The 26,614-nt window shown below is 58.4% G+C and overlaps 2 protein-coding genes across 2 annotated transcripts in view; one reads left to right on the top strand and one right to left on the bottom strand.

The window, feature by feature from the left end:
• The window catches only part of LOC122192273 (SREBF chaperone), a 39,316-nt gene extending 24,339 nt beyond the window's left edge, over positions 1 to 14,977 (top strand). Inside the window, exons 10-22 of the mRNA XM_042892796.1 lie at positions 2,852 to 2,950; positions 3,357 to 3,575; positions 4,875 to 5,308; positions 5,769 to 5,963; positions 6,964 to 7,165; positions 8,000 to 8,115; positions 8,403 to 8,973; positions 9,817 to 9,902; positions 10,279 to 10,361; positions 11,401 to 11,567; positions 12,734 to 12,814; positions 13,050 to 13,256; positions 13,704 to 14,977. Coding sequence (XP_042748730.1) covers positions 2,852 to 2,950; positions 3,357 to 3,575; positions 4,875 to 5,308; positions 5,769 to 5,963; positions 6,964 to 7,165; positions 8,000 to 8,115; positions 8,403 to 8,973; positions 9,817 to 9,902; positions 10,279 to 10,361; positions 11,401 to 11,567; positions 12,734 to 12,814; positions 13,050 to 13,256; positions 13,704 to 13,949 — 2,706 coding nt within the window. The 3' untranslated portion in view covers positions 13,950 to 14,977. The remainder of the gene's footprint in view (positions 1 to 2,851; positions 2,951 to 3,356; positions 3,576 to 4,874; positions 5,309 to 5,768; positions 5,964 to 6,963; positions 7,166 to 7,999; positions 8,116 to 8,402; positions 8,974 to 9,816; positions 9,903 to 10,278; positions 10,362 to 11,400; positions 11,568 to 12,733; positions 12,815 to 13,049; positions 13,257 to 13,703) is intronic.
• Positions 14,978 to 15,057: 80 nt separating this feature from the next.
• Positions 15,058 to 26,530, bottom strand: PTPN23 (protein tyrosine phosphatase non-receptor type 23). Its single transcript, XM_042892797.1, is given in 25 exon segments — positions 15,058 to 15,826; positions 15,890 to 15,986; positions 16,070 to 16,208; positions 16,333 to 16,437; positions 16,650 to 16,834; positions 16,945 to 18,123; positions 18,317 to 19,130; positions 19,338 to 19,517; positions 19,709 to 19,860; positions 19,996 to 20,150; positions 20,276 to 20,599; positions 20,838 to 20,907; positions 20,909 to 20,984; positions 21,305 to 21,370; positions 21,574 to 21,688; positions 21,919 to 21,998; positions 22,234 to 22,292; positions 22,897 to 22,953; positions 23,240 to 23,287; positions 23,394 to 23,525; positions 23,975 to 24,055; positions 24,539 to 24,670; positions 25,069 to 25,118; positions 25,736 to 25,812; positions 26,386 to 26,530. Coding segments are annotated over 25 exon segments (4,986 nt in total). The 5' UTR covers positions 26,424 to 26,530; the 3' UTR covers positions 15,058 to 15,251.
• Between the last annotated feature and the right edge of the window lie 84 nt (positions 26,531 to 26,614).

Here is a 26,614-nt window from a genome sequence, read left to right as displayed (position 1 = left end):
CTGCAATCTCCTTGTGATAGCTGTGTGTAAATAGCATTGTCCTTGGGGCCATCTGAGTGTGGGCTGCCACTTGGGCCACATGTAGTTCTGAGATTGTCCAGCAGATGCCTTCTGATGGGGGCCTCAGTGCTCACAGGCCTTGTGTGGATGGATTGCAGACGTGTCTGTAGTGATGCTGTGCTCCAAGGTTACGTGTGCAGCAGGTTGTATAGAAGGAGGAGTACAAGTTTTCAGAGCCAGTTGATACAGCTGGGATCAGGAAGTTTGCTCTTGTTTTGCGTTCATTTCTTGGCCTAATGAAATGCCATCTAACACAGCAACCCTTGTTTCCTGTGGCTTTGCTGACTTTGTGATGCCTGCAGCTACCTGCCCTTAGGTCCCACCAGCAGGGAGGATGAAATGCAGGCACGTTCATCCACAACATGCCTATAATGCACTCTGCCACACAGATTAAGACAGAAACACTCAGCACCCCGCAAGGCCAACAGCTGCATCCCACAGTTCCTCAGCCTGCCTCTCAGAAACAGGAGGACGACAAGAGGAGCTATGCTAGAATTCCCCATGCCATCTCTGGCCACACGTTGTGCCTTGATTTTTGTGCGTGAAGCTGATTTGCAGACACCAGCAGGATTCATCCTTTGGGTCTAAACTGGGCTCATTCATTTGCCATGTCCTTCTTCCCCTTTGCTATGGAGGAGCCTGTGGAGTGCACTGATTACAGGAGACAAATGGGAATGAGGCAGAGGCACGGAGCTGTGTAGAAGCATGGCAAGAAGTGACGCTGTTCCTCACATCCACATGCACTCCTGTTCTTCACAGCATTTTGAACTGGGTGCTGACATCCATTCTTGGCTCTCTGTGCCTTTCCTGGGCTGCTTGTTTTCTCCACGGCAGGAATCTCACAGGGACGCTGGCTGTCTGCTGTGTGCCCCTTACCTGAGTCTGTCCCTGGGAATGAAGGACGCTGTGCTTTACGGTGTTGCACAGACCAAGGAATCCTGCAGGAAAAGAGCCAGGCTGCGTACATCCAGCAGGGACCTTTGCTCTGTGCTGTCAGAGAGGATCACCAGGTCCTCTCTGCAGGGAATGGCAGAAGAGCTGAAGGCCCAGGGATTGTAATGAGACCCCCAGTCTCCTCGCATTGTGCCAGTGGAGGCGCTGAGCTGCTGCAAGGTGCCCTGAGAGCCCCTGCTGTGTTCTTCTCTTGGCCACTCCTTTGTTCTGAAGCTCACACATTAATCCTGCACTCTCTGAAATCAGTTTGGGTTTTGCCACAGGGTGTGCAGTATCCAAGTATAAGAAGATTTCTGATTTCCAGGGCTAGCAGTTTCGGATATCTCTAATCCTAAGTGGAGGTATTAACAGAATTAATGTCTCAATATGCAGAGCTTGCCATTTGTGCAAGCTGTTTGCTGAGGTCTGCGTGCAGTCCAGATGGATGTTGCTTTCCCTCTGCTTTTCTCCTTTCCAGACGAACCTGGGTTGTGTTTTCAGCCCCCCACCCTTCCAAAACTTCATGTCAGATGTTGAAGAAGGGATCAGAGAGAACTCAGAATCCTCCTCGTGCTGTTTGTGCTGGAGGCGTGGGGAGGGCTGGGCAGCTGACCTGCTGGGTTCTCTCTTTCATATTGCACTGATTCTCAGATATCAAGCAATTTGATTGCTTACGTTTCAGGAACAGTTTGAACAGAGGCTCCAAGGTTTGTTCAGAGGTTCGGGATGGCTTGTCAGGCTGTTTGCATTTCACTGTGCTTCTGTTGGCCTGCAGCAGGGAGCTGGGGCAGAGCTGGGCAAGAGGAGGGCAACGGAAATGCAATCTGCTGACTGTGGGTGTCTGCAGGGATGGGGCACCACCACCTCTCTGGGCAACCTGTGCAGTGCCTCACCCCCTTACTGTACAAAACTCCTTTCTTCCATCAGTCTAAATCTCCCCTCTTTCGGATTGAAGCCATTTCCCCTTGCCCTGCCACACAGACCCTGCTACAGAATCAGCCCCCTTCCCTCTCACAGCCCCTTTAGGCACTGAAGGCTGCTCTCAGCTCTCCCTTCAGCCCCAGCTCTGCCAGCCTGTTCTCACTTGTGATACATTCTGTTCTCATGCTCTCTTCACATTTACGAGATCTTGCTTGGGACCTGACAGAAAGCTGTACCTCCAAGGGGAACGAAACTCCTCCAAAATGCTTTAATTTGATGTTGCTGTGAAGTTTAAAATGGAGAGGGGATGGCAGCACTGGTGGGAGCTAGGAACGTGTGTTTGTTTTATAGAGGTGGTTTGGGAGTTGGCTGTTAGTGCTGCTGGGTGAACCTGCTGTGCTTCTCATCCTTACTTCTGCAGAGGCATCTGCTGGGGAAATGGGGCATTGCAGGAGGATTAGAAAACACTTCTGCAGGTGTTTCTCGTGTACTTGGTTTTTAGAGACATTAAATGTGGAGGTCGGTGGCCCTGCATGTGGCAGGGGGTTGGAGGTTTGTGATCCTTGAGGTCCCTTCCAACCCAACCATTCTGTGATTCTCCAGGGCTGTAGGACTGGAACGTGTCCATCAGATAAGGATTAACCAAGCACGTGCTTTAGCTGGAGCCCTAAGGAATGGCTGCAGGTCATACAGTGCCTTTGGTGGTCTTCCTTTGGGGAGTGGCTGTACCCCACTCCTGGGCTCCCCATGTTCCTGGGGGAGTTTTAAATAGGGGGGAAAGCTCACTGGTGATCCTGGCAATAGGATTTGTCAGTAAAATGAACTCAGGCCCGTGCTCTGGGCAGGGCTTTGCTGAGCTGCCTTTTTCTGAAGCTGAAATGTTTAGCATTGCAGCTGTAGCTCTCTGCCACAGCTAGCGCCTGTGTTCTGCCTGCAGGAGTTCTGCCTCTTCGCTGTGGTCGGCCTGGTGTCTGACTTCTTTCTGCAGATGCTCTTCTTCACCACGGTGCTGTCCATTGACATTCGCCGCATGGAGGTAAGGAAGGGCCTCAGGATGGCTTCCTGCTTTGGGTCTTGCTTCTCTGCTGGTGTGCAGAGACTAAAGGAAGCATACCTTGTGGGTTTCGTTCTCTTAGGCATTAAGGATTGGGTGGTAAGAGCTCTGGGGCAGGCTTGCTTGGTTACACACATGGGATTGGGGACGGGACTTGGGGGGCTTGGGTGCCCTCGGGTGTATAAACATGCAGAGTTTGGATAAGTGGGCTGGAAGGAGAGCTGGTGACCGCAGGAGTGTGAAAAGAGCGTGCGTGCCAGGGAGAGACTGGGCCAGACTGAGCAGAGAGCACGTGTGGGAGCTCAGGGCCAGCACTCACCCTGTCCAGGTGAGTGTGGATGGCTGGCTGCACGCCGTGCCCATCGCTCCATCGCTTCTCCCTTGGCAGCTCGCCGACCTGAACAAACGGTTGCCAGCAGAGGCCTGCCTGCCCCCAGCAAAGCCTGCCGGCCGCTCGCAGCGCTACGAGAGGCAGCCAGCCGTGCGACCTGCAACCCCGCACACCATCACCCTGCAGCCGTCGTCCTTCAGGAACCTGCGCCTGCCCAAGAGGCTGAGGGTCATCTATTTCTTTGCCAGGACCCGCCTGGCCCAGAGACTCATCATGGTGAGCTGCAGGGTGGGATTGGATGTCCTGCTGGGCTCTGAGCCGACCCAAATGGGCTTCCAAGGGAAAGGGAAAAGAGAAAAGCTGAACGTTTGGAGGAGAGAAGGCTGTGGGGAGACCTCATGGTGGCCTTCAGTGCTTGGAGGGAGCGGATAAACAGGAGGGGAATGGCTGTGTGTGAGGGTGGGTGGTGATGGGACAAGGGGAATGGTTTGAAAGTGAGACAGGGGAGGTTTGGGTTGGATATGAGGAGGAAGTTTTTGAGCCAGAGGGTGGTGAGGCACTGGCACAGGTTGCCCAAGGAGGCTGTGGATGCCCCATCCCTGCAGGCATTCAAGGCCAGGCTGGATGTGGCTCTGGGCAGCCTGGGCTGCTGGTTGGTGACCTGCACACAGCAGGGGTTGCAATGAGATGAGCATTGTGCTCCTTTGCAACCCAGGCTGTTCTGTGATTCTATGATTTTCATGCACCTTTGTTCCCCTGCAAGACTTAGATTTCCCCATGGTAAATAATTCAGGAGCAGCTTCTCTAGGAACATCCCTCTGCATACAGCAGCCTCGGGGCTTTGTGTTTGCACAGAGTGTGCAGGTAGCAGACAAGTTCCTGATATTTGCTTTGAGAGGCTTTTATACGAGCAGATCTTGAAGGACTGTGAAAGTGGAGAGAAAAGGTATTTACAGAGCAAAAGCCCCGTTTGTTCCTGCAGATAGTGTGGAATAAAGGCATGGAGACACTTCTCTCCATGAAAGCCTAATACGTTCCCTTTTACAGGTGTGACTGCAATGGTTACACAGCACTGCACCTATTTGTCCTCTGCAGCTCAGGTCTGGGTGTTTGTAATGCAAACAGTGCAGACCGTGCATTCCTTGGCTCTGCAAAGCACAGCCCAGCCTGTTGCCAGCTAACAGTGATGGCAGTTGGTGCATATCTGAGAGGCATGGCTGTGCCACGTGTTGCAGAGTTAAAGCAGAGCCCTGCTCTGAGCCTCCCCAGCACTGTCTGAGGATGGCAGATGTGCTGATCTCAGCCGTCAGTGAGAAATCTCTTCCCTGCTGTGCATTAGAGTGGGCCAAGTGGAGTTCCTACCATCAGGCTGAGTCAGATAGCTCCCAGAAAAGCAGCGCTCACATTCGCTGTGTTCTGTGCAGCCTTTCCCAATCTTCTTAAAGGATAAATGTCCTGGGGTAAGAATGTCACTGAGGGCTGGGATGTGCTGAGCAGCTCAGACGGCTCGCAGGGCAGGAGGGGCTGCATGCAGGGCCATGCACTGAGTGCTGTGTCTCCTTGCTCACGGTGCAGGCTGGGACAGTGATCTGGATTGGAATCCTGGTTTATACGGATCCTGCCGGTCTCCGCACCTACCTCACATCACAGGTCACTGAACAGAGCCCTCTGGGTGAAGCAGGCCTGCCTCCTATGCCCGTTCCTGGAGGGGTCCTTCCTGCTGGAGACCCCAAGATTGATCTCTCAGTCTTCCCATCGGACCCCATACAGCTGTCAGAGAACCAAACCCAGCAGCGCGAGCAGCAGGCGGGGTTGGAGACCCTGGGCAGGCTGGAGACAAACCAGCACACTTGGGCCCAAGGACCAGAAGGCAAAGGGAACGGGCAAACGGAGCTGGGAACTGAAGCAGAGGTCACCTGGGGAGCAGAGGATGAAGAGATTTGGAGGAAGCTTTCCTTCAGACACTGGCCATCCCTCTTCAGCTATTACAACATCACTCTGGCCAAGAGGTGGGTGGGCTGGCTCCTCCTGCTGCTGGGCAGTGGTAGCGAGCTGTGCGGGGCTGCCTGTCTGACAATGGGGGTTGTGTTTCTCTCTTGTGCTCTTGGTTGTGTTGCTGGCTCTTTGCCTTCATCCCAGGTGTTGTATTTTTGGGAGAAGACGTTTAGAATTCTGTAAAATGATGTGTGGTTGTGTGTGTGTGGTGGGGATGGTGCGTCAGGAATTGAGTCAGTTGAGTTGAAGAAATGCTGATCGCTTCTGGTCTGCGCTGTAGAGGAAACTGTGATCGTTTTCTCTCTACTTAAATCAATGTGATCCATCTGAGGTCAACAGTAGCACGCTGCACTGTGGGCAGCCTGCCTTGGCTGCTGAGGAGAAGAGCTGAGGGTAACGAGAAGGAAACCCAGTTGGGTTTTTGTGTCTCTTTGCGCTTGGTGACGCTAAGCTCTCCTCATCTCCATCCTTCAGGTACATCAGCATCCTGCCAGCAATCCCAGTCACGCTGTACCTGAACCCACAAGAGGCCTTGGAAGTGAGGCACCCCCAGGAGGCCAACCGCTACCAGCCCTTCTTGTCCTCCAGCGGTGGGAGGTTGAATGCTGAAGCTCAGCCCGACCAGACGTCATCCAGGCTGCAAGGACACCGGGATGTCACCCTTTACAAGTAAAAGAGGCCTTGCTGCAGCCTCCTGACCACCCTTAACTCTCTTGAGACACAGGTTGCTCTTTGGCTGGTGGGGAAAAAAAAGGAAAACGATGAGATCCATGTCAGGCTTCAGTGCAAAATCCTGTAACGCTCAGGGCACTGCAGCTCTGCTCACACAGCCCTAAATGCATCCTTGCACTGCTTCCCTCCGCTGAGCTCCTCAGCAGGATGTGGTGTGTGTGGCACATAGCACACCTTGCTGCAGGTGGGGTGCAGGGCACTTGGTGCCTGTGTCCGTGGATGGCTGTGGGCAAACAGGGTGCAGACACTCGTGTGCAGGTGTTCACTGCCATATCCTGAGTGTGGTGCAGTGAGTCCTGCACCTTGGAGTTACTGTGATGTGTTTCAACTGGGTGGTTTTAGCAGTGAGGTGAGAGGTGTTACTGCTGGCACTGCTCGTTGTGCGGTGTATTGCTGGGGAGCAGGGATACTCAGCTTTGGGGATAGATGCTGGGACTCAGCAGTGCTTTATTGGGTGTTACATCAAGCTCCCATGCAGCAAAGAACTTCCCTTCCTACTGAGAACAAGCTCTCAGAGGAGCCCCCAGCTCTCCATCCCGATCTGTGTTCTCCCTGGGCTTTGTTCAGCATTCCTGGTGTTGCTCTGATCCCCACCTCATGTTTTTCTTTCTGTCCTACTGCTCTTCTTCTAGAAAAGTCTGGAAATCTCTTTGAAATCAACGTTTTCCTATAAAAATACCCTTCGTTTTCCAGAAATCACTGTAGAATCACAGAATGGCTCAGGTTGGAGGAGCCCTCAGAGCTCACCACGTTCCAGCCCCCTGCTCAGGGAGTGCAGCCAGCTGCTAGACCAAGCACTGGATCAAAGCAGCACGCACCTTGCTGCAAATGCTCTCAACAAGAATTTAGACCAGCAGCACGTGTCAGTGTATTCCAGCAGAGCAGGAGTGAGCAGCCAGGCCTTCGTCTCACCCGTTTTCTCTTTCTGCCTGCACAGGGTGGCTGCGCTGGGCCTGGCTTCAGGCATTCTCCTGGTCCTGCTGCTCTTCTGCCTCTACCGACTGTTGTGCCCCAAGAACTACGGGCAGAACGGGCTGTCGCACAGCAGGAGGAGGAGGGGGGACCTGCCCTGTGATGACTACGGTTACTCCCCACCCGAGACTGAGATCGTCCCCCTGGTCCTCAGGGGGCACCTCATGGTGCGTTAGCTGGGTGGTTGTCAGCACAAAGGCATCTTAATCTCTGCGGTGTGTTGGAACTGCAGCCTTGCTGGGGGACAGGCCTTGCTGTGATGCAGCCTTGGGGGCTGACAGCAGGGGTGAATTTTGTACAGGGAAATCAGGGCGAGTTTTTTTGCCATCGCTGTTATTCCATCCCTTTGTATGAAGCTGCTGACTGATGGGCTGTGCTGATCCAGCCTTCCTTGCTGGGGCAGCTGTAGATCCCCAGTTATGTCATGCCTACTGAATCTTTCTTCTAAATGCTAGTTGCATAGGTGTGAGCTGTTAAATATTGTTTCCAATGCTAAATCCATCCTTGAGCATGCCCAGAATGGTGCTGCTGCTCAGCTCACTCATGTTCCTCGATGGAAGAGCTTTTTCTTCCACTGTGAGATAAAACAAAGCTCTGAGGCACCCATCCAGATCGAGTCCCGTGGAGGCACTGCTGAGTCACTGTGTCCTGCAGAGCCTGCTGTGTTGCCCCTGTTTTCACCATCCCTGCATCTCCTGTCCGTGCTGTGCTCACACTGGGTTGTGTGGCTGCAGACATGACTGATCCTACCATCTTTTTGGGCTGTACTTTGTCAGGGGAAGGCAGATGGAGCCTGCTTTGCTTGTAGCAGTCTGTGGTGCACAGCTGGGACTTGGACCAGAGCGTGTTTTCCTTCGAACACCCACAGGCTGCTAAGCCAGCTGTGGGGTTTGGACATGAGATGTATCCTCTGCATGGTTTCTTGATCACACACAGAGTGACTGTGAGAGCCCAGAGGCCCTGCTGGTGCCACGTGCTGAGCTGTGCTCCTCCCTTCGCAGGACATTGAATGCCTGGCTAGTGATGGGATGCTGCTCGTCAGCTGCTGCCTGGTGGGGCAGATCCGTGTGTGGGATGCTCAGACTGGAGACTGCCTCACTGTCATCCCCAAACCCAGGTGAGTGGCTCTGAACCAGCTGCACACATCAGGCTGCTGCAGACCTCTGTGCCAGGAGGCAGCGGTCACTGCCCTCAGTGCAGCCCTGTCACAGAATCATAGAGTCACAAGGTTGGAAACGACCTATAAGACCATCTAGTCCGACCTCATCACTCAGCCCTGCTCCCTGCCATCACTGTGCTGGTGATTTGTGGAGGGCAGGCTTACTGCCTCGGCGTTCCTATCCACCCCAGCCCCTCTGAGGCAATGAAAACAGAAGAGCTGACCCTTTTACCACCATCTTTCAGGTTACGAAGAGACAGCAGTGGCATTTTTGACTACCAGGAAAGCTGGGATCACAGCCCGGATGGCAAAAACGGTCTGGATGACTCTTTTGAGGGCAGCCATCAGCTGAAGAGGATGCTGAGCCCTCCCCAGCCCCCCCTCTTCTGCGACCAACCAGACCTCACATCCCTCATCGACACCAACTTCTCCGAGCAGGTGAAGGTGGCTGAGTCAGAGCCGCGGCTCCGTGCCGTGGGGAGAGGCCAGAAGGAGGCCGGCTACGATTTCAGCAGCCTGGTTGGGAAGGTGTACGAAGAGCACAGCACTTCCAACTGCATCAACTTCAGCGGCCTCTCAGCCCCACACGGGCAGGCTGGGTTCTGTGTGGGGGGCAGCGCTGCTCGCTCCCTGGGCTGCGGCGGTGAGGAGGGCGGCTGCGGCGGCCGCAGGAGGAGCCTGGGGGATGAGTCCCTAACGGGGTTTGACAAGTCGGCACCTCTTCCCTGCTGGGGAGGAGACTTCGAGAGCTCTGTCTGGAGCCTGGATCTGCAGGGGAACCTCATCGTGGCTGGCCGCAGTAACGGCAAGCTGGAGGTAAGCAGGGCAGCCAGCACCGGGTGAGCAGCGCTGGGCAGGGCTGGGCCAGAACCCCCAGCAGCAGGCAGGGCTATGGGATGGGGCAGAAATCTGCCCTGAAAATCTCAGTGCTTCGGTTCAGTTCTGTTGTATAACGGGGCAGGAGTTGCGGTGTGGTGTAGGCTGTCACCCAGAGCAACTTGGAAAGAGCTTCTCCTTCGTCGGTGCTTGGCTTTGTTCCTCAGTCTTCAGTGTAAGGAAAATAATTGCTTCATGTAGTGCGAGGTAAAGCAGTGCTCTTGGAGACTGGGGAAGCTCTGAGGCTGCCGTGCCACTGGGTAATGGCATAAAGGAGGATGGGAAGGGGCTCTGTAGGAAGATTGCTGGCTTAGAAGCAAGCTTGAAATGGAAATTTAAATCTCTAACTTCCAGAATTGGTTTAATCTGAATCTAATTTTTGGTAAGTAAGCTAGATTTTTCCTTCAAATAAACGCAGCAAATGTTCTTTTGATGCACTTCTGAGCTCGGGTTCCTTTCTGAGCTGCTGCCATGAGCTCAGTGCAGGATGCACGTGTAGCACACCAGCATTTGTTGTGACCCCAGTAAGAAAGGCACCCATTGATCACAGATTAAAACATCATTTATTAGAAGTAATGCTGGAAGGAAGAAGAGGACAGTGTGACCTTGCATCCCTCTGTTCACTGGGATCCCCACGCTGTGCTGCACGGGGCAGGATGCTGCTCACACAGCACCCCCAGTCATGTCCATGAAGGGTTTGTGCCTGTAGGATCCCTGGGAGATCAAACTGCTGGGTGATGATGCTGGGCTCAGCATCACAGCACAGAACCTTTCTCCTTCCAGGTGTGGGATGCTATCGAGGGCACCCTGCGCAGCAGTAATGAGGAAAGTCAGTCTGGCATCACAGCCCTCGTGTTCCTGAACAACAGGTAACCTGTGCTCGTGTTTGGTGGTCCCTATAGAGGAGGAGGATGTGGAGGGTGAGCCCCCTGTGTGCAGGGCACACAGCCCCAGCCTGGCAGGCTCCCTGTGAGGTGTTTGCTCCCTGCTTCCACTCAGTCCCAGCAGTCACTCTTTCACACTCAAGCTTTCTAGTGATGGAGTATCCAGAGTAATTCTGACAGCTGTGTCTTTGGGTGCCACATTCTGCTCAGATCTGAAGCATTTCCGTCTGCTGCTGGTTGATGCAGTTTCCAAGCACGAGGAGCTGGCACAGTTCGTGCTCTGCCTGGGGAGGTTCACCTCGGGGCTGTCACCCCTGGAGAGCAGGGAGCCCTCTGCTCATGGAGCTCATTTCTCCCCCAGGATCGTTGCTGCTCGGCTGAATGGCTCCTTGGATTTCTTCTCGCTGGAAACACACACATCCTTGAACCACCTGCAGTTTCGAGGTGAGCAGGCATCATCTCACAGCCCCTTCCTGAGCCTTTGCATCAGTGCTTCGTTCCAAAAGCGCTGCAGGATGCCACATGTGATACTGAGCAGAAGGAGGCCTTCTTTGGGAATTCTTTGAGGAGGGAAAGCATTCTGAGCACTGCACAGCATCACAGAATGGTTGGGTTGGAAGGAACCTCAAGGATCACGAAGCTCCAACCCCCCACCAATGCAGGGCCACCAACCTCCCCATTTCACAGCAGCCCAGGCTGCCCAGGGCCCCATCCAACCTGGCCTCCAACACCTCCACGGATGGACGGGGCATCACAGCCTCTCTGGGCAGCTGTTCCAGCCCCTCACCGCTCTCACAGCACACAACTTCCCCTCACATCCAACCTCCAGCTGCCCTCCCTCAGCTCCAAACCATTTCCCTCGTCCTGCTGCCATCTCCCCTTTCCAAGAGCTGACTCCCCTCCTGTCTGCAGGCTCCCTTGAGGTACTGTTCTCCAGTGCCTGAGTCTGAAGAGTGGAGCTGTGCTTTAGGGTCAGCTCTGCCCTGAGGCTCTTTCCTCTCCCAGCTCCCAGTTACTCCTTCAGCAAGGTCTGCTCCAGGCACTGGCTCCCCACATGGCACTGCTGTGACACACAGGAGTTGAAATACCACTGGTGGTATCTGTTCTGCACTGTGTTGGCTCGTTTGCTTCTGGGATGGCTTGGAATGGAGAGAAGCCATTGCAGGGGGATGGTTTCACTCCCTGGGGTCTGCATGCTGTGGGAAGGAGGAGCAGGCTCTGTGGGAAAGGCCTGGCCATGGAAATGCTGTTTCCTTGCAGGGCGCACAGCTGTGTGCTCTCTTTCACAAGGACAGCCACAGTGCTCTTCAGTGTCACCCTTCTCAGACTTGCCAAGGACCGACTGTGGAAGGACTGCTGATTTGCTCAGCTCTTTGGTGCCCAGGCTCACATTGGGTTCAGCCCCAGGCATCCTCGTTGTGCCCCTCTGGCTGAGATCACACGCAGAGCTGCAGTGAGGACTTACTGTGCTCTCTCACTGCAGGAGCCCCAAGCAGAAGCAGCATCCCATCCTCCCCAGTGTTCAGCAGCAGCGATGTCATCGTGTGCCAGCTCACCCACACCGTCTCCTGCGCCCACCAGAAACCCATCACAGCACTGAAGGCTGCAGCAGGACGGCTGGTCACGGGCAGCCAGGACCACACTTTGAGGGTGAGCAGCCTCTTGGGTGTGGGTGAGCTCCATTCGTGCACAGTGGGGGCGATGCTGGCACATGTGTGTGTGCAGGAAGGTGTGCAGGAAGGCAGAGCGTGCCTGGGTGGTGTGGTTGGTGCAGTGCAGTGCAGTGCAGTGCAATGCATTCCTGAAGTTGTGCTCATCTGCATGGTGGGGGCTCCTTGGTGGTAGAATGGCAGAGCTCTGTGTAAGGTATCTTGGTGAACAGAGCATGAGATCGTGGAGTCACAGAACTGCAGGAGAATTGAAAGGGACATCTGGAGATCCCCAAACTCCAACCCCCCCCCAAAGCAGGTTCCCTGCCATAAGCTGTACGAAAAAGCATCCAGGTGGGTTTGAATATCTTCAGAGAAGGAGATTCCCCACCTCTCTGGGCTCTGTTCCAAGGCTCTGCCCCCCTTACGGGAAAGGTGTTCCTCAGGTTCAGATGGAACTTTCTGTGTTCCAGTCTGTGCCTGCTGCCCCATGTCCTGGCATTGGGCAGCACCAAACAGAGCCCAGTGCCTCCCTTCAGATCCCATCAGCCCTGCTCAGATCCCCATCAGCACTGCACAGATCCCCATCAGCACTGCTCAGATCCCCCTCAGCACCGCTCAGGTCCCTCAGCCTTCTCTCCACCATGCACACAGCCCAGGGCTCATCCTGCCCCATCAGGAGGTGCTCCAGGCCCCACCACCCCACAGCTGGGCTCTGTGCAGCAGTTCCCATCTCCCGGAGCCGGGCGGCCCCGCACTGCAGCACTCCTGATGCGCCCCCCAGGGCAGAGCAGAGGGGAGGAGCAGCTCCCTGCCCTGCTGGCTGTGCTCTGTGCAGTGCATCGCAGGGTGCCGGGGGCCTCCTTGGCTACCAGGGCTCGCTGCTGACTTATGGTCAACCATTGGTCAACTGTTGGTCCACCAGGACCCCCAGGTCCTTCTCTGCAGAACTCCTCCCCAGCAGCTCACTGGGTTCCTTGGTGCCCAGCTCTCAAGCTGTGCAGCTCCTCCTGTGTGGCAGCATTACAGCCTTCTGATATGGGAGACCCTCCTGCCTCTGGGCTGGGTGATTTCTGGGACAGTGTCTGGGTTGGGGGTTGTCCCCATTCTCCCCTGACCCTTCCCTGTGCCCCACAGCTGCTCACCTCTGCCCCTCGTGCCCCACAGGTGTTCCGCCTGGAGGATTCCTGCTGCCTGTTCACACTGCAGGGCCACTCAGGAGCAATCACTGCTGTGTACATTGATCAGGTGAGCTCAGCCGGGGTGGGAACCAGGAGAGCATCCCTTATGATGGCTGCTGAGCCAGAGGGGCCGTGCTGCGTGTGGAGAAGTTGGCGTGTGCTCCTCTGAGATAGCAGAGGGAGCGACCCCTGCTGCAGGTTTGCTCTCTGTCCCTTGGGAAGAGGAATGAGAGCAGGGAGTCCTGGGTGGTCCGGGTGGCTCTGCTGCTCTGCGCTTCCTGACCCGGCTCTGCCCCTCACAGACGATGGTGCTGGCGAGTGGAGGGCAGGATGGGGCCATCTGCCTGTGGGATGTGCTGACGGGCAGCAAGGTGAGCCACATGTATGCGCACCGCGGGGACGTCACCTCCCTCACCTGCACCACGTCCTGCGTCATCAGCAGCGGCCTGGATGACGTGATCAGCATCTGGGACCGCAGCTCAGGGATCAAACTCTACTCCATCCAGCAGGTCGGTGGCAGTGGGGGGAAGGAGGGAGGCTGGAGGGTTCCCCAGCAAACCCCACAGAGTGTGTGGATGTGTGGGCTGAGGGGGAACAGCTGGTGTACAAGGATGGGTGGTGATGGGACAAGGGGAATGGTTTTAAAGTGAGACGGGAGGTTTAGGTTGGATATGAGGAGGAAGTTTTTCCCCCAGAGGGTGGTGAGGCACTGGCACAGGTTGCCCAAGGAGGCTGTGGATGCCCCATCCCTGCAGGCATTCAAGGCCAGGCTGGATGTGGCTCTGGGCAGCCTGGGCTGCTGGTTGGCGACCTGCACACAGCAGGGGTTGCAATGAGATGAGCATCGTGCTCCTTTGCAACCCAGGCCGTTCTGTGATTCTATGATACGATTCAACTCCAGCCCCACTCCTGGCACAGTGCTGGGGCTGAGCCTCTTCTGCTTCACTTCCATGCAGGAAATGGGCTGCGGCTCCAGCCTGGGCGTCATCTCCGACAACCTGCTGGTGACGGGCGGGCAGGGCTGCGTCTCCTTCTGGGACATCGGCTACGGCGATCTGCTGCAGACTGTCTACCTGGGGAAGAGCAACGAGTCGCAGCCCGCGCGGCAGATCCTCGTGCTGGAGAACGCTGCCATCGTCTGCAACTTTGGCAGCGAGCTCAGCTTGGTCTACGTGCCCTCAGTGCTGGAGAAACTGGACTGAGGAGGGACGGGTGCTGCAGGCCGGGCGGTGAGCGCCGGGTGGATGCGGCGATGGGACGGACCTGGATGTGCAGCTCTGCAGGGCTCTGCTGGCTCTGCTCTGTGTGAACTGCTCTGTGTTGGCCACCAGGCTGCAGGCACTGAGCCCTGCAGCCTCCCCGCGTTTCCTGCGCTGCTCCTGGGCTGCATGGGATGGTCAGAGGTTGGTGTGCGTGCTGCTGAGGCAGCATGCTGGAGGCACTGTGCTCTGCTGCAGCACCCTGCGTGGGACAGGAGCTGCAGGGCCGCTGGCTGCAGCAGGAAATGCTGCAGCTGGGGCGTGTTGAGGTGGTTCCTTGAGCCGGGCAGCTGGTGAGGAGACAAAATGAAAGCAGTGGGTGTGGAAGCGTGGAGCTGGGGGGCTCAGGTGCCTGCCTTGCTGCAGCACGGCCGGGGCCCCATTGCCTGCAGTGCTCCGTGGGGCAGGAGGCCGCTGCACGCAGCGCAGCTCTGTGGCTGTAGGCAGGACGGCTCCATGCTGAGCGGCTCCACGTGCCTTAGCGTGCAGGCCGGGCCCGGGCAGCCCTGCTGTGTGTGGGCTCTGTGCTGCAGCAGTTCCTGCCCTATTTATTTATATGCTGTATATATTTATTTATTCTGGCAGGAGAGTGCGAGAGCTGCCCCGGGCCCCATCTGCAGCAGTAGCACCTTCCTCCTCCTTCTCCTTGGACTGGGGGAGAGGGGCCCAGGGCGCACATTCTGCTCCAGGGGTGCGGGGCCGTTCCCCAGCAATTCCTATTACTCTTTTTGCTCAAGTAAACGACGCTGTTGTCTGTTCCTCAAACCCCACTGATTGTAGGGGCAGCGCTGCAGCCCAGGAGCAGCTGCAGGGGGGGAGGAGGAGGAGGACAGCCCCGGCCCCGGCGCCCGCCCCGCACCTCGGGTGGCCTTAGCGCTGCTGTACGCTTTGTGCTGTACAGTGGGAGCATTTTTGTACCAGATCGTGTTTTATATGTGTACAGACACCTCCATTAAACACAACTAACCCGAGTGTGGCTGCTGCAAGTGCCGACCCATCGCCCCCTCGCTCAGCCCCACGGCTGCGGCCAAAGCCCGAGCGGGAGAAGCGCTTCAGTGCCAGATCAAACTCTCTTTATTTTAGTAGCAAAGAGCTGAAAAAGTCAGTTCTGCTCAGAGTGAAAGGCCGAGCTGAGCGCCCGTGTGACGCTGCACGAAGCAGAGGGTGGAGGGAGGCCGTGCCCCACCGGGCCCCACAGAGCTGGGGGCTGTAGTGCTGCTGGGGGAGGGTGGGCTGAGCCACCCCTCAGCTCTTGTTGAGTGTCCAGAGGGGGTCGAGCATGCTGAGCGGGTCATCGCTGGGCCGGGGTGCCCGCAGCCCTTCTCCCGTCTGTGCCTGCAGGAAGTTCTGTTTGTTCATGCGCTGTTTGCCCTTCAGCGACGCGTCCAACGTGAAAGCCTCGGGAGTGAGCGAGGCGAGGAGCTCCAGGGAGGAGGTGGGCGCCGGGGGGGCAGCGGGGGCTGGTGGGGGGATCTCCTCCACGTGGTTGCTGCTCTCGGTGTCACCCGGTGGCTCTGGCACCGGCTCAGGTTTGGGGGCGCAGACACCATCCACCGCCGTCCCTCCATCCGTCCCTGTCCCTCCGTCCATCACATCATCAGGCAGCACGGGCACAGGCACAGCCTCCACAGCAGCAGCGTTGGGCACAGGGGCGATTTCCGGCCCCCAGCACCCCCCTCCCTCCCCCCCGCCCGGCGGTTTGATGCTCAGCTTGGCGATGGTGGCCTGGATGGAGCTGATGGGCACATCGCCGCCCAGCACCAGATCCTGCGGGTCCTGCTGGAAGTAGAGCTGCGGGAGAAGCTCCGTCACCCCCCACGCTGTGCCACCCCCACCGCCCCCCCCCCCCCCCCCCCCCCCCCCCCCCCCCCCTGGGGGGGCGCTGTTGGCTTTGGGGACGGCCGGAGCGCCCACCCCGTGGCGGTGCAGCAGCTGCTCGGCGTGCTGCAGGACGGCCTCGTAGCAGAACTTGAGGTGCAGCTGCAAGAGGAAGGTGGGAGCACGGTAAGCACAGCACCGGGATACGACCCTCCCCCTGCCCCCAGCCCAGGGCCCCCCGGTACCTTTTCCTGCAGCATGTGCTTGCGCTGCTGCCGCATGCGTCTCACCAGCTGCGCCAGCTCAGGGATGCCGTTCCCCGCCTCCACCTCCTGCACGGCAGCGTACAGCAGGCAGAACGCACCGGTGCGGCCCACGCCGGAACTGCGGGGATACGGAGATGAGGCCGGAAGGCACAAAACCGGCACGGCACCAAAGAGATTCCCTCCCACCCCCCCCTCCCACCCCTCCAAACCTCCCACCAAGCCGAGCCCGCAGCGCCGCTCACCTGCAGTGCACGACGATGGGGGTGTGCAGCGGGCGCTGGTGCAGGTAGTGGCCGTGCACGTCCTGGATGAAGCGCAGCAGGCTCGCCTTGCTGTCGGGCAGACCCCTGCGGGGAAAGGACGCTCAGTGCGCGCTGGGGACCCCAATTCAACCCCCACCCACCCCCCGGTCAGGGCTGCCCCACGCAGTCTCTCCCCCCACGCTGGAGCTGCACCGGTGGGCAAGGAGCAGCTCCCTCCCTGCTACAAAGCGCCCCCCCTTCCCTCCTCCGTCCCCCTTCATCCCCTTCCCCCCGGCCCCCGAAGCCCTTTGCCGTACAGCTCCGGCCAGGAGGTGAACTGCAGATGGATGACGGTGCGCTTCAGGCTCTGATCGCGATACTGCAGCGTTATCATCCGCTCCACGTGGGTCGGGGCCGCCTTCACGCTGCTGAGGACGAGAGTGATGGGACCCTGCACCACCGGCTGGCCCCGCTCCGTCGGGAAATACCGCAGCACTTTTTGCTTTAGGGATGAGACGGGGGAAAAGGGTCAGGAGTGCCTAGAGATCTCCCCCCATCCGCATACCGAGCAGTGCAGGGACAGCCCTCCACTCCCCCATGGAGCAGCCCTACCTTCTCCAGCTCCTGCTCCGACACCAGCATGACAACCACGGACACTTTCTGCTCGTAGATCATGAGCCAAAAGTCGGCGGCGGTGCCGAGCAGTGGCGCCTGCGTGGCGATGATGGTCGGGCAGTACGGGGACAGATCCTCCACCCTGCTGGCGTTGATGTAGTCGTCTTTGCCCGAGCGGAGCACCACGCGGTTCCTGTCGTAGGGCATGATGTCCTGGTGTCGGTTCTTCATGGAATAGCAGCGGGCGATGGCGATGGAGAGCTGTCGGGCGTCGCGCTCCTGGGCGTCCTGCAGCTCCTTCCAGAGCGCGTCCAGCTCCGCGGCGCCGCCGGGCTCCGTCTGCTCCAGGCGCTGCAGCAGCGCTCGGAAGCGCTCCAGCTCAGCCCGCAGCCGCAAAACGCGCTCGGGTTTCTCGTAGGGATCGTTCTCGATCAGCTGCACCGCTTTGGGCTTCTGACCCTCCTTGGCGTCCGCCTTGGTGGGCTGCAATAGGGGTTGCCCCACGGCCGCCTTGGAGCCGCCGTGTTGGCTCTCGGGGCTGGAGGACAGGAGGTCGTCGGTGGAGGAGCTCTGGCGCTGGAAGGCGGTCTCGGCTGTGCCCGGCGCGGGGGTCAGCGACGGCGGGGGTCTGTGAGGCACCGCGCCGGGCACCAACGGCGGGGGCTGCACGGGAGGCTGCGGGGATGGGGCCGGGGAAGGGACGAGAGGGCACGGCACCACCACGGGGCCTTGAACCTGGCTGAGGACGGGGCCTGGAGATGGGGCGGGGGAGGGCTGGGGGGGCCTCAGGGGGGCGGGGGGGTGGCACGGAGCGGGGCTGGGACAGAAGGGTAGAGCCGGAGAACCGCCGGGCACGGGCTGCAGAGCACCGTGCATGGGCTGCGCCATAGGGCCGCTCTGACCGGGGGGTCCGGGCACCGCCGTGCCGAACGGGAGGGACCCGCCGTGAGGGGGGAGCCCGGGGGGCGGCAGTTTGTCTTGCCCGGGGGGCAGCTGGTAGAGCTGGGGCCGCAGCGGGGGCTGCCCGGGAGGCAGCTGCCCTACGGGGCCGGAGAAGGGCTGCTGGGCAAAGGGGCCTTGGGGGGGTAACGGGGGCCGGGCCGGGGGCTGGAAGGGCAGCGAGACCTGCGGGCGGGCCGGGGGGAGGAAGGGAGCGGCTGCTGCGGGAGGGAACGGCTGCGGGGCAGCGACGGCCGGGGGGCGAACCGGGAGGTCCGCGGGGGACGGGAAAGCGGCGGGGGGCGGCGCCGGAGGGACCGGAGCCGCGGGGCCGACGGGCGGCTGCCGCCCCGCCTGGGCATCGGGGGGGAAGGAGGCGGCGGGGCCGCCCGGGCGCTGCGGGGCCACGAAGCCCCCCCCCAGAGGGCACCGCCGGCCCCGGGAGCCGCGGAGGGGCCGCGCAGCTGGAGATGGGCGCCTGCACGCTGTCCACGGTGGTGGTGGCCGGGCGCGCAGGCGGGTTTTGCTCGGGGACGGCCACGGGGGTCGGACCCACGGCCGGGGGTCTGACGGGGCCGGGCGGGGGCAGCCCCGGTTGGCCAAGGCCGTAGGAAGCAGCGGGAGCCGCGGCGGGGCCGTGCTGCGGGGAGGAGCGCGGGGGAAGCAGGCGGGGCACCGGGTAACCGGGTTGCGCCAACGGCGGCCGGGGCTGCACCGCACCCCGCAGCAGGGAAGCGGCGGGGAAAAGCTGAGGGGCAGAGGAAGGGGCCGAGCTGGGGGGCGGCCCGCTCACCTGGGGGGCGGAGGGCTGCAGGAGCTGCGCCGGCACTACCGGAGCTCCGGAGACGTGGGGAAAGGGAGCCGGGCCGGCAGCGGGCGCCGGCGGCAGCCCGTAATGCCCGGGGAGGGCGGGGAAGCGCGGCGGGGCGAAGGGCTGGCCGGGCTGCAGCGGTGCGCTCGCCAGCCTGGGAGCGAAGAGGTCGGGGCCGGGGGGCCGCAGCCCCGCAGGCAGGGCGGGATCGAGGGCGAGCGCGGCCAGCGTGGAGGGCGGCAGGCGGGCGAGATGCGCGGCCAGGACGTCGGGGGGGAGGCTGCGCAGGTCCTCGGGCAGGTCGGCCAAGGCCAGGGAGGCCAGCGGGGGGAGGTCGCCCACTTCTGGCCCCTCGGCTTCCAGCTCCAATGGCTTCTTCTGCAGGGAGGGTTTGGGGGCTGTGGGACGAGGGGGTGGGTGCTTCTTCATTTCCCTGCCAGGGGGGAGTAGGGATTAACGTGGGCAGCTCACCCTGAGCCTCCCCCATCTCCACCCAGCAGGGTGCTGACGCTGCCCCGTGGGGTGAGGAGAGTTCACAGGGCTGTGGCACCGAAGCCAGAGCCTCCACCCCGCAGCCAACCGTGCTTCTCTCCCTTCCTGGCTGTCCCACTGCATTCCCTCCAGCCCCAGCACCACCTACTTCTCCAAGATCTGCTGCCTGTTGGCTTCAGCAGCCTGGCAGGCTGCCCGTGCCCTCTCCAGCAGCTTGGCAGCTTTCCCCTCCAGGTCGGTGTAGAAGTCCTTCCCCTCCTGAGATTTCTTCATCAGGTCCTCGTAGGCTTCGTAGGAGGCCACCAAGGTCTGAACAGTGGTGTTCCACCTGGGGATGGGGCACAGAGGTGTGTGCATGCACAGAGGACTGGGCTGCCCTCATGTTCCCCTGCCCCTGGGTAGCCCCTCTGTGCAGCATCAGCAGTCACCAGCGCCCCCAGCCCCACAGGCAGCCCGTTTGGAGTGGGTGAGGGCTGTTCCCATACACCAACACCCACATCATCCCGTGCCCCCACTCACTTGTGCTCCACCTCAGCCAGGGCCTTGCGCACAGCTGCATATTTGACATTGGCATCTGTCAGGGCCTTCAAGATGTTCTCCTGCGCAGCCAGATTCTGCTCCAAGTATACCTTGATCTGGTCATACTTCTTCAGCTGCTCCTCAAAGAGTTTCTGCCCAAAGAGGGAAGGATCTGAGGGGCCAGCAGGCACACTGCCTCCCAAGGGGCTGAAGGCTGGGATGGAGCAGAGCTCTCACTGCGGCCCATACTGGGGTATGTGGCACAAGGAAGGGCTGAGGACACCCACCTTCATCTCAGAGCGATCAGTGGTGACCAGTGAGGTGGTGATATCGTCCTTCTGAATCATCTCACGCAGCTGCTGCTCCAGGGACATCCGCTGGTCCCTCATCTCCTGCACCTTGCCCAGGATTCTCTTCAGGTTCTGCAGCACCTGTTTGTCATCTGGGGGATAGGGAACGCTGAGCGACTGCGGTGGAGCCACGCAGCAACCCCAGCCCAAACCCAAAGCAAAGGGAGGGGAGCTGCAGGGGGTGGGATGTGGGGTGGGTCAGCAGTGTGCTTCTCACCTTCGCTCAGTGTGGGTGAGGGCAGCGCAGCCCGGACCTGTTCCAGCGGCCCGCTGAGCAGGCGCAGGTTGCCAATGTGCAGGTTCATGGCTTTGTGCAGCTCTGTGTTGGTGAAGCTGGCCTTCTCGTGCAGCTCCATGTACTTGGAACACTCCTTGCTGACCTCAGCCAACCCTGTGGAGGATGGTGGTGGCGGGGAGCCCTGTGGCACTGAGCCCTTCCCCAGCAGCTCCTGCAGCTTGCGTTCCTGAGCCTCGTCCTCCTCAAGCAGGTCCCGGATCTCCTTCAGTGAGGCCTCCACATCAGTGAACACCCCAGAGAGCACTGGAAGAGCAACAAAAAAGCTGGTTTGTGCCCAGGAGGGGCCTGCAGTGTGCTCCAGGAAGCACCAAACCCCTCTGCTGCAGGCAGGACACTGTCACCTACCACAAACAGCCAACGGGAAGGAAGCTTTAGGGGTAAGGAATTTATACAGGCAAGAAAATGGTGATTGGAGATTCCCCAGCTGCAGCCAGGGGGAAAACAGACAATCTCAGCCCCTTGCTGGTCCCAGTGAGCTCACCCTGCATGGACTGGACGAGGTTCTTGACGGTGTCGGGGCGCACGCTGAGCGCGGCACACTTCTCCATCAGGATGGGGGGGGATGTGGCTGTACATGTCCTGGTTGTCCACTGTCTCAGGGTCCAGCTGCATGGAGTCCATGAACTGGCTACAGGTGGAAAGAAGCTCCTGAGTGATGGCACCTGACCACCCCCAGCATCCCCATCCCACACCACAGCCACTTCAGGGCATGGTCCTAAGGAATTGTCCCCCAGCAGCAAAGCGAAGCTGCTGGATGAATTGGGAACTGGTCACTGACCAGAGCTGGGCAAACTGGGACAGACTGTGCTCAGCACGAGGGCAAAGGGCTGAGAGCTCAGAGGTGTCTGTTCCCATCAGCAGCTACCCCATGCCCAGCTCACTGCCCTACACCCGGGTCTGGAGCAGGGGGAGAGGCCAGGGCCCCGTTCAGGTACAGCTCACACGTACTCCAGCACTTCATTCTTGGCTTCAATCTTTGCCATTACGTCTCTCAGCAGTTTGGCCTTCTCCTCACTGTAACAAAGAGAAAAATCCTTCAGTGCTGCTGTGAGACTCAGGAAACAATCATTGTAGGGGTTGGAAGGGACCTCTGGAGATGAGCTGCAGCCCAGCCACCCCTAAAGCACGAGGACACGAGGGCTCTCTGGGGACACAGGCTGTTTGTGAGCTCAGTCCTGGAGGTCTGCACACAGCTCCATGGTTGTCCTGGGACACACCTGTACAGTGAAGAAGCCTCGTGGGCAGCCATGGGCACCAGCTTGGCAAAGATATCAGGGCCAGTGACAGCAGGGTCCGTAGGGTTGACAGGGAGGGCTTTCACCAGTGGAGCACCTGCAGTTCAAACACAAAGCACGTGTGGGTCTCGAGCCTCCAACAGGAAAACTGCTCTGTTCCAAAGTCAAAGCCTCATTCCTAGCAGATTCCACAGAGAGGAGGGCATCTCAGCACAAAGCCCCACTGCTCCAGAGGTTTCCCACATCTCCACAGATCCACCATGCATCTCTGTGCAAGCCCCCCCCTTCCCTTAGCAGCTCACAGGAGGGGGCACTGCCCATCCTTACCTTTCACAGACTGCAGGGTGTCCAAGGCAGGCACAGCTTCATGGTAGATGAAATCGTTGTCTTTTTTGGCTGAGTTGTACCTAGAAACAAGAAGTGATGAGAAGCACACATCACCCCTGGCTCCCTGAGCGTGGTCCCCATGGGGTCAGGTTCTGCCCCTCCTGGGTTCTGGGAAGAGCCAAGAGCCTCAGGCAGCACGGGGGGACACAGGACACTGCTGTGCTGAGGCTCCTCACTGGCTGCTCAGGCTATGAGGTGTTTGTGGCCCATAGAAAAGCAGGACAGTTATGGCTGGGGCAGCCTGAGCACACTCACTTGCCACCGATCACATCCATAGTGAATCTCAGGGCTTCCTGGACAGTTTCTGGCTGTCCCTGCACAAGTGACAATAAAAGCAAGTTAGCACAGGCAAGGCTAGGGGACTGCTGCCCCAGTGCTGACTGCAGATGTGTGACTGCAGGTACAGTCAGAGTGTGCCCTGGGAGCAGCAGCAGCACCACCAGCACCACCTCATCACCATGCCTTCCCTGTGGGGCTGCTGGAAGGTAACAGAGCCTTGGAGAGGGCTGATGGGGGTCCCAGAGGGGAACGCTGATGCTCTGGGAAGCCATAATGTCTGCCACTCCAGTCAATGGGCAAGGAAAGCTCTTACATTGGCACCACCAACTCTCATCCTTGGTATCTCACTGCCCACCAGCAGTGCCCAGCCCTCACCCCCCTCACCCTACACCTGTGTGACTCAGTCCCCATTTCAAGGCACTGCACTCCAGACTCACACCAGCAAAGCAAAAGTCCCTTGTGTCACTCTGTCCCTTTCCTCAGGAGTGGACAGCCTTGTGTCAGCCCCAGAGGTTTCCCTGAGCACTGCTCCTAGAGCAGGGATGTGAAAGAATCATGCCCAAGGGTGCTTCCACAAAGCAGTGACACACTGAGGGTTTTACAATCTGGTTACTGTTACCAGAGAAAGAAGGGATGTACCTTTGCCAGCTTGATAGCTTCATTGAGTTTATCCAGTGCACTCTGGAAGTAGATGACCTGCAGAGAGAAAAGGAATTAGCCCCAAATATGTTAAAAGCACCAGAGTTGGCCCAGAATTACGTGCCTACTCCTTGCACCACAGCCAGCCCCAAGGGCTGCAGCTTTGTTCAGTACAATAGGGTTTGCCAAGAACACCTGCGTGGCACCAAAACAGCCCCACGAAGCACCAGCACTCTTCATAAGCTCTTAATGCAGAAACCCCCATCATTAGCACGACAGTCCCTCCCAGGACTCAATCCTAGCAGGGCAGGAGCTCAGCATGGGTCTGCACAGCCACACTTACCCTTTCCCCAAACTTCTGCTGCTCTTCGGCCTGTTTTCCCATGTGCAGCTGGAACAAAACACAGCAGCAGCGTTAGGGATCCTTCCAATGACAGAAATCTTTCTGGCAAGCAAATCAAGGGCTGGTCTCACATGGTGCCACTCTTCCCACTTACATGGGCCACGGCAGCAAAATAGTAGATCTTCATTTGAACCAGCTTCTTCCAGTCCTTCTGGATCTTTCCCAGCAGCGAGGCTGTCTCTGAGTTCTCCAAGGCCCGGCAGGCCTCTTTGTAGTAATCCACCACCTGTGGGGAGCAGGATGGGCATCTGAAAACTCCACAGACAGATCCCAGTTTGAAAGGAAAGCAGCAATGGAAAGGATTCAGTGAGCCTGGTCTGAGATCACCTGGCCAGCACAGCAAGAAGTTGTGGGCATCTTATTGATGTATTTTGGGTCAGAGCCAGAGACTACAGCCATCCCTGTGCTAAGTTTTCCCCAGAGGGTGTGTTAAAAATACAATTTTCTTTGTGGAAATTTGCTGTTCTTCTGCTTTGAGGAGCTGTGACTGCATTCCTAGCTCGCTGTGACAGCAGCCCTGTGTGGCTGCACTGATGCTGTACAGGGTCTGGACAAACCCTTCCAAGCTCCTCATCCCAAGCACCACTGCCATGCACAGAGAAAGCGAGGCTGTTTGCTTACAGCAGGTGCTTGTGGAATCAGCAAGCAATCAGCAGAGATCCTCCAGTGCCTCACCTGAGCGCTGATCCGGGCCACAAGGAAGCTCTTCCTGTTGTCCAGCATGGACTTCTCCAGCAGACACTCCTGTGCCTGGCCCTGCCAAAGTAAGAAGGAAGTCTGAGTTTTCCTGTACAGGAAACCCTCCTGGACTCACTGGTAGCAGTCCCTTTCTTGACAGGCCAGCACAGCACTGCTGACACAGCCCAAAAAGATGACCCCCACAGCCCCTGGGCCCAGCAGCGTGGCACAGAGCTCTTCTTTACAGTTTCTCTAATAGTGGTCAGGCACTGGAAGAGTTGGAGTCCCCATCCTTGAGGGTGGAGATGTGGCCCTTAGGGACATGCTGAGGATGGTTTGATGGTCGGGCTCAGTGATCTTAGAGGTCTTTTTCAACCTTCATGATTCTATCTTTCACATCCCTTCTCCTAGGAGCAGTGCTCAGGGAAACCCCTGGGGCTGACACCACGCATTGCTTCCTCCCAGCTCCACTTCCAGTCACACAGCAGCTGCCCCAGGGCCTGCAAGGAGCCATTCCCACTGCCCCACTGCTTCCCCACTGCCCCAGAGCCCACTTCATACCAGCATGAGGTTGATGTTGAGGTTGAGGATCTGGTGGCTCATGTCCACGCTGTAGGAGTGGGGGAAGTGGTCCCGCAGGTAGGTAAAGGCACCGGCAGCACACTGGAAATGGGTGCATGAAACCTTCATGCCCTGAGCAGACAGGAGAACATGTGTCATGCATGCACACAAGCCAAGCCAGTGGATGCAGGGAGGTTGTGGAAGACTGGAGAGGCAGCATCCTCCCTTCACACCAATGGTTGGGGTGATAAAATCCAGCTCAGCAGGGCTTAGATGTTTCTTGTGCTGTTTGTGCCTCCCTTGAGACTCCCAAAAGCAGCTGCCACAGCCTGCTCTTAGGGCCAGCTTCAATCTAGAAAGCTCTCAATGCATTTAATGGTGGTTTTAATGCAGGCTGTGCATGCACTAAATTGTGGCTGGGTGATCTCTCCCCTCCCGATCCTATGTGCTGAGAAAACAAGCAGACATCCAGAGCTGCTGTGTGACATGGATGCTTTTAACAACCCACACTGAAGAGAAGGGACTGTTACCTCCTCAGACACTCTCTTGTCCATGGCGCCCAGCATGGAGTGCAGCGCACCTGGGGAAAGAGGAGCACAGCTCAGTGGAGTGATTTGCAGCTGGTCAGCCCCCACGCAGCCCCACATGCAATGCCAAGGCCAGAAGCTGGGTGCCCCTCGCCAGTGAAGCCCAGATCTGGGTGGAGTTTCACTAAAGCCCTTTGTTGCTGAACAGAAAGCAGTCTGCAATGCAAGGAGCAGCCCCAGGCACAGGGATGTGAGTAACTTCAGCTGCACTGGAATGAGCGTGACCTTTCCTTTGGGTTCACAACAAAATCCAAGGCAGGAGAGCAAGAGGGCAACAAGTGTTGCATCTGTTGTTTTTAAACATATTCTGAGGGATGCTGCATGACACACAAAGTCTGACTGGGTCACTGTGCTAGAAAGAGCCTTCTTCCTGCAGCAAGGAACCTGCAGCCCAGCTGTGACTCAGACACAGGGTACAACTGGGGTGCTCTCAGATAAAGAGGAAAGGGAAAGAAGTTTCTGGCAAAACCCAAAGTCAGCTTCCTGTGCTTCTGCCAGGCTGCTCCAAGGAGGGAACACAGACTGAAGGCAGGGCAGAGAGGAGGGATATGCCTCACGCCCAGTGAAATAAAGGATGGACCAGCAGGGCAGCTGGTCTCTCAGGACTCACCCAGGTTGTACAGGATGCAAGCCTGCTCATACTTGATGTCCTCATGAGTCACTGTCTTGCCTGAAAAGATCTCTGTCCTGCAAAGAAAGAAGGCTGTTCACCAGCTATAGGTGGAGCTACAGGCTCTGTCTTGCATCTCCTTAGAGCCAGCCTCTGTCTCAGCTCAGCCTTCCTGCCAGCTTCCCAGGGCAGGATGCCATTTCCACAGGGCTCCCAGGAGCCCCCTGTGCCAGACACAGCTGTGCTTCAGCAGCAGGGGAAGCTGGCCTAAAAGTGCCATCACAAAGAGACCAGTGACTGCACTGCCCTCCTACAGCTTCTGGGAGGCAGATTCTCCCCACCAGCCTCCAACCCCAGGGGTCTCTCTGCTATCTGGAGGCACGTAGGGCACTGTGCCTAAAGGGTCTTTCACATAGATAAAGGGGAAAGGTGCAGTGCAGGGTGGAACGTATCAGATGCCTGTAAAGGATGTGCAAAGTGACGAGGGGGCAGCTGTTCTGGTTTGGGGCAACCTCCCCATTTCACAAAGTGCAGCAGTCAATTGCAGCTCTCAATCCTCCCATCCTTAATGCCCCAGACTTGAACGTACAGGAAAACTGTGCACGAAGAGGAGGCCCCTTTTCCCCTACCGCAGCACAGCAGCACCTCACCATGCAATGGGGACTGCAGCCTCCTGCTCGGCGCCCATGGGGATCCTGCTTTGCAGGTAGTGGAGCTGGCCAAAGTATTTCCTCAGTGTGCTGCAGCCCTCGAAGTCCCTGGGCACGTTCACGGCGCTCTGGGGGAGACAGAGAAAGAGGAATCATCTGCCCAGGGCTGGGCAGCACACTGGGTGTGATGGCAAAGGGCCCAGTGCCCGCCTGGCTTGCGGCAAGGTGT

This window comes from Lagopus leucura, unplaced genomic scaffold (assembly GCF_019238085.1).
Source record: "Lagopus leucura isolate 7727_CA_CO unplaced genomic scaffold, USGS_WTPT01 227-0_obj-0_obj, whole genome shotgun sequence".
In the NCBI taxonomy this organism is placed as follows: domain Eukaryota; kingdom Metazoa; phylum Chordata; class Aves; order Galliformes; family Phasianidae; genus Lagopus; species Lagopus leucura.
This window is presented reverse-complemented; position numbering and strand designations above follow the sequence as displayed.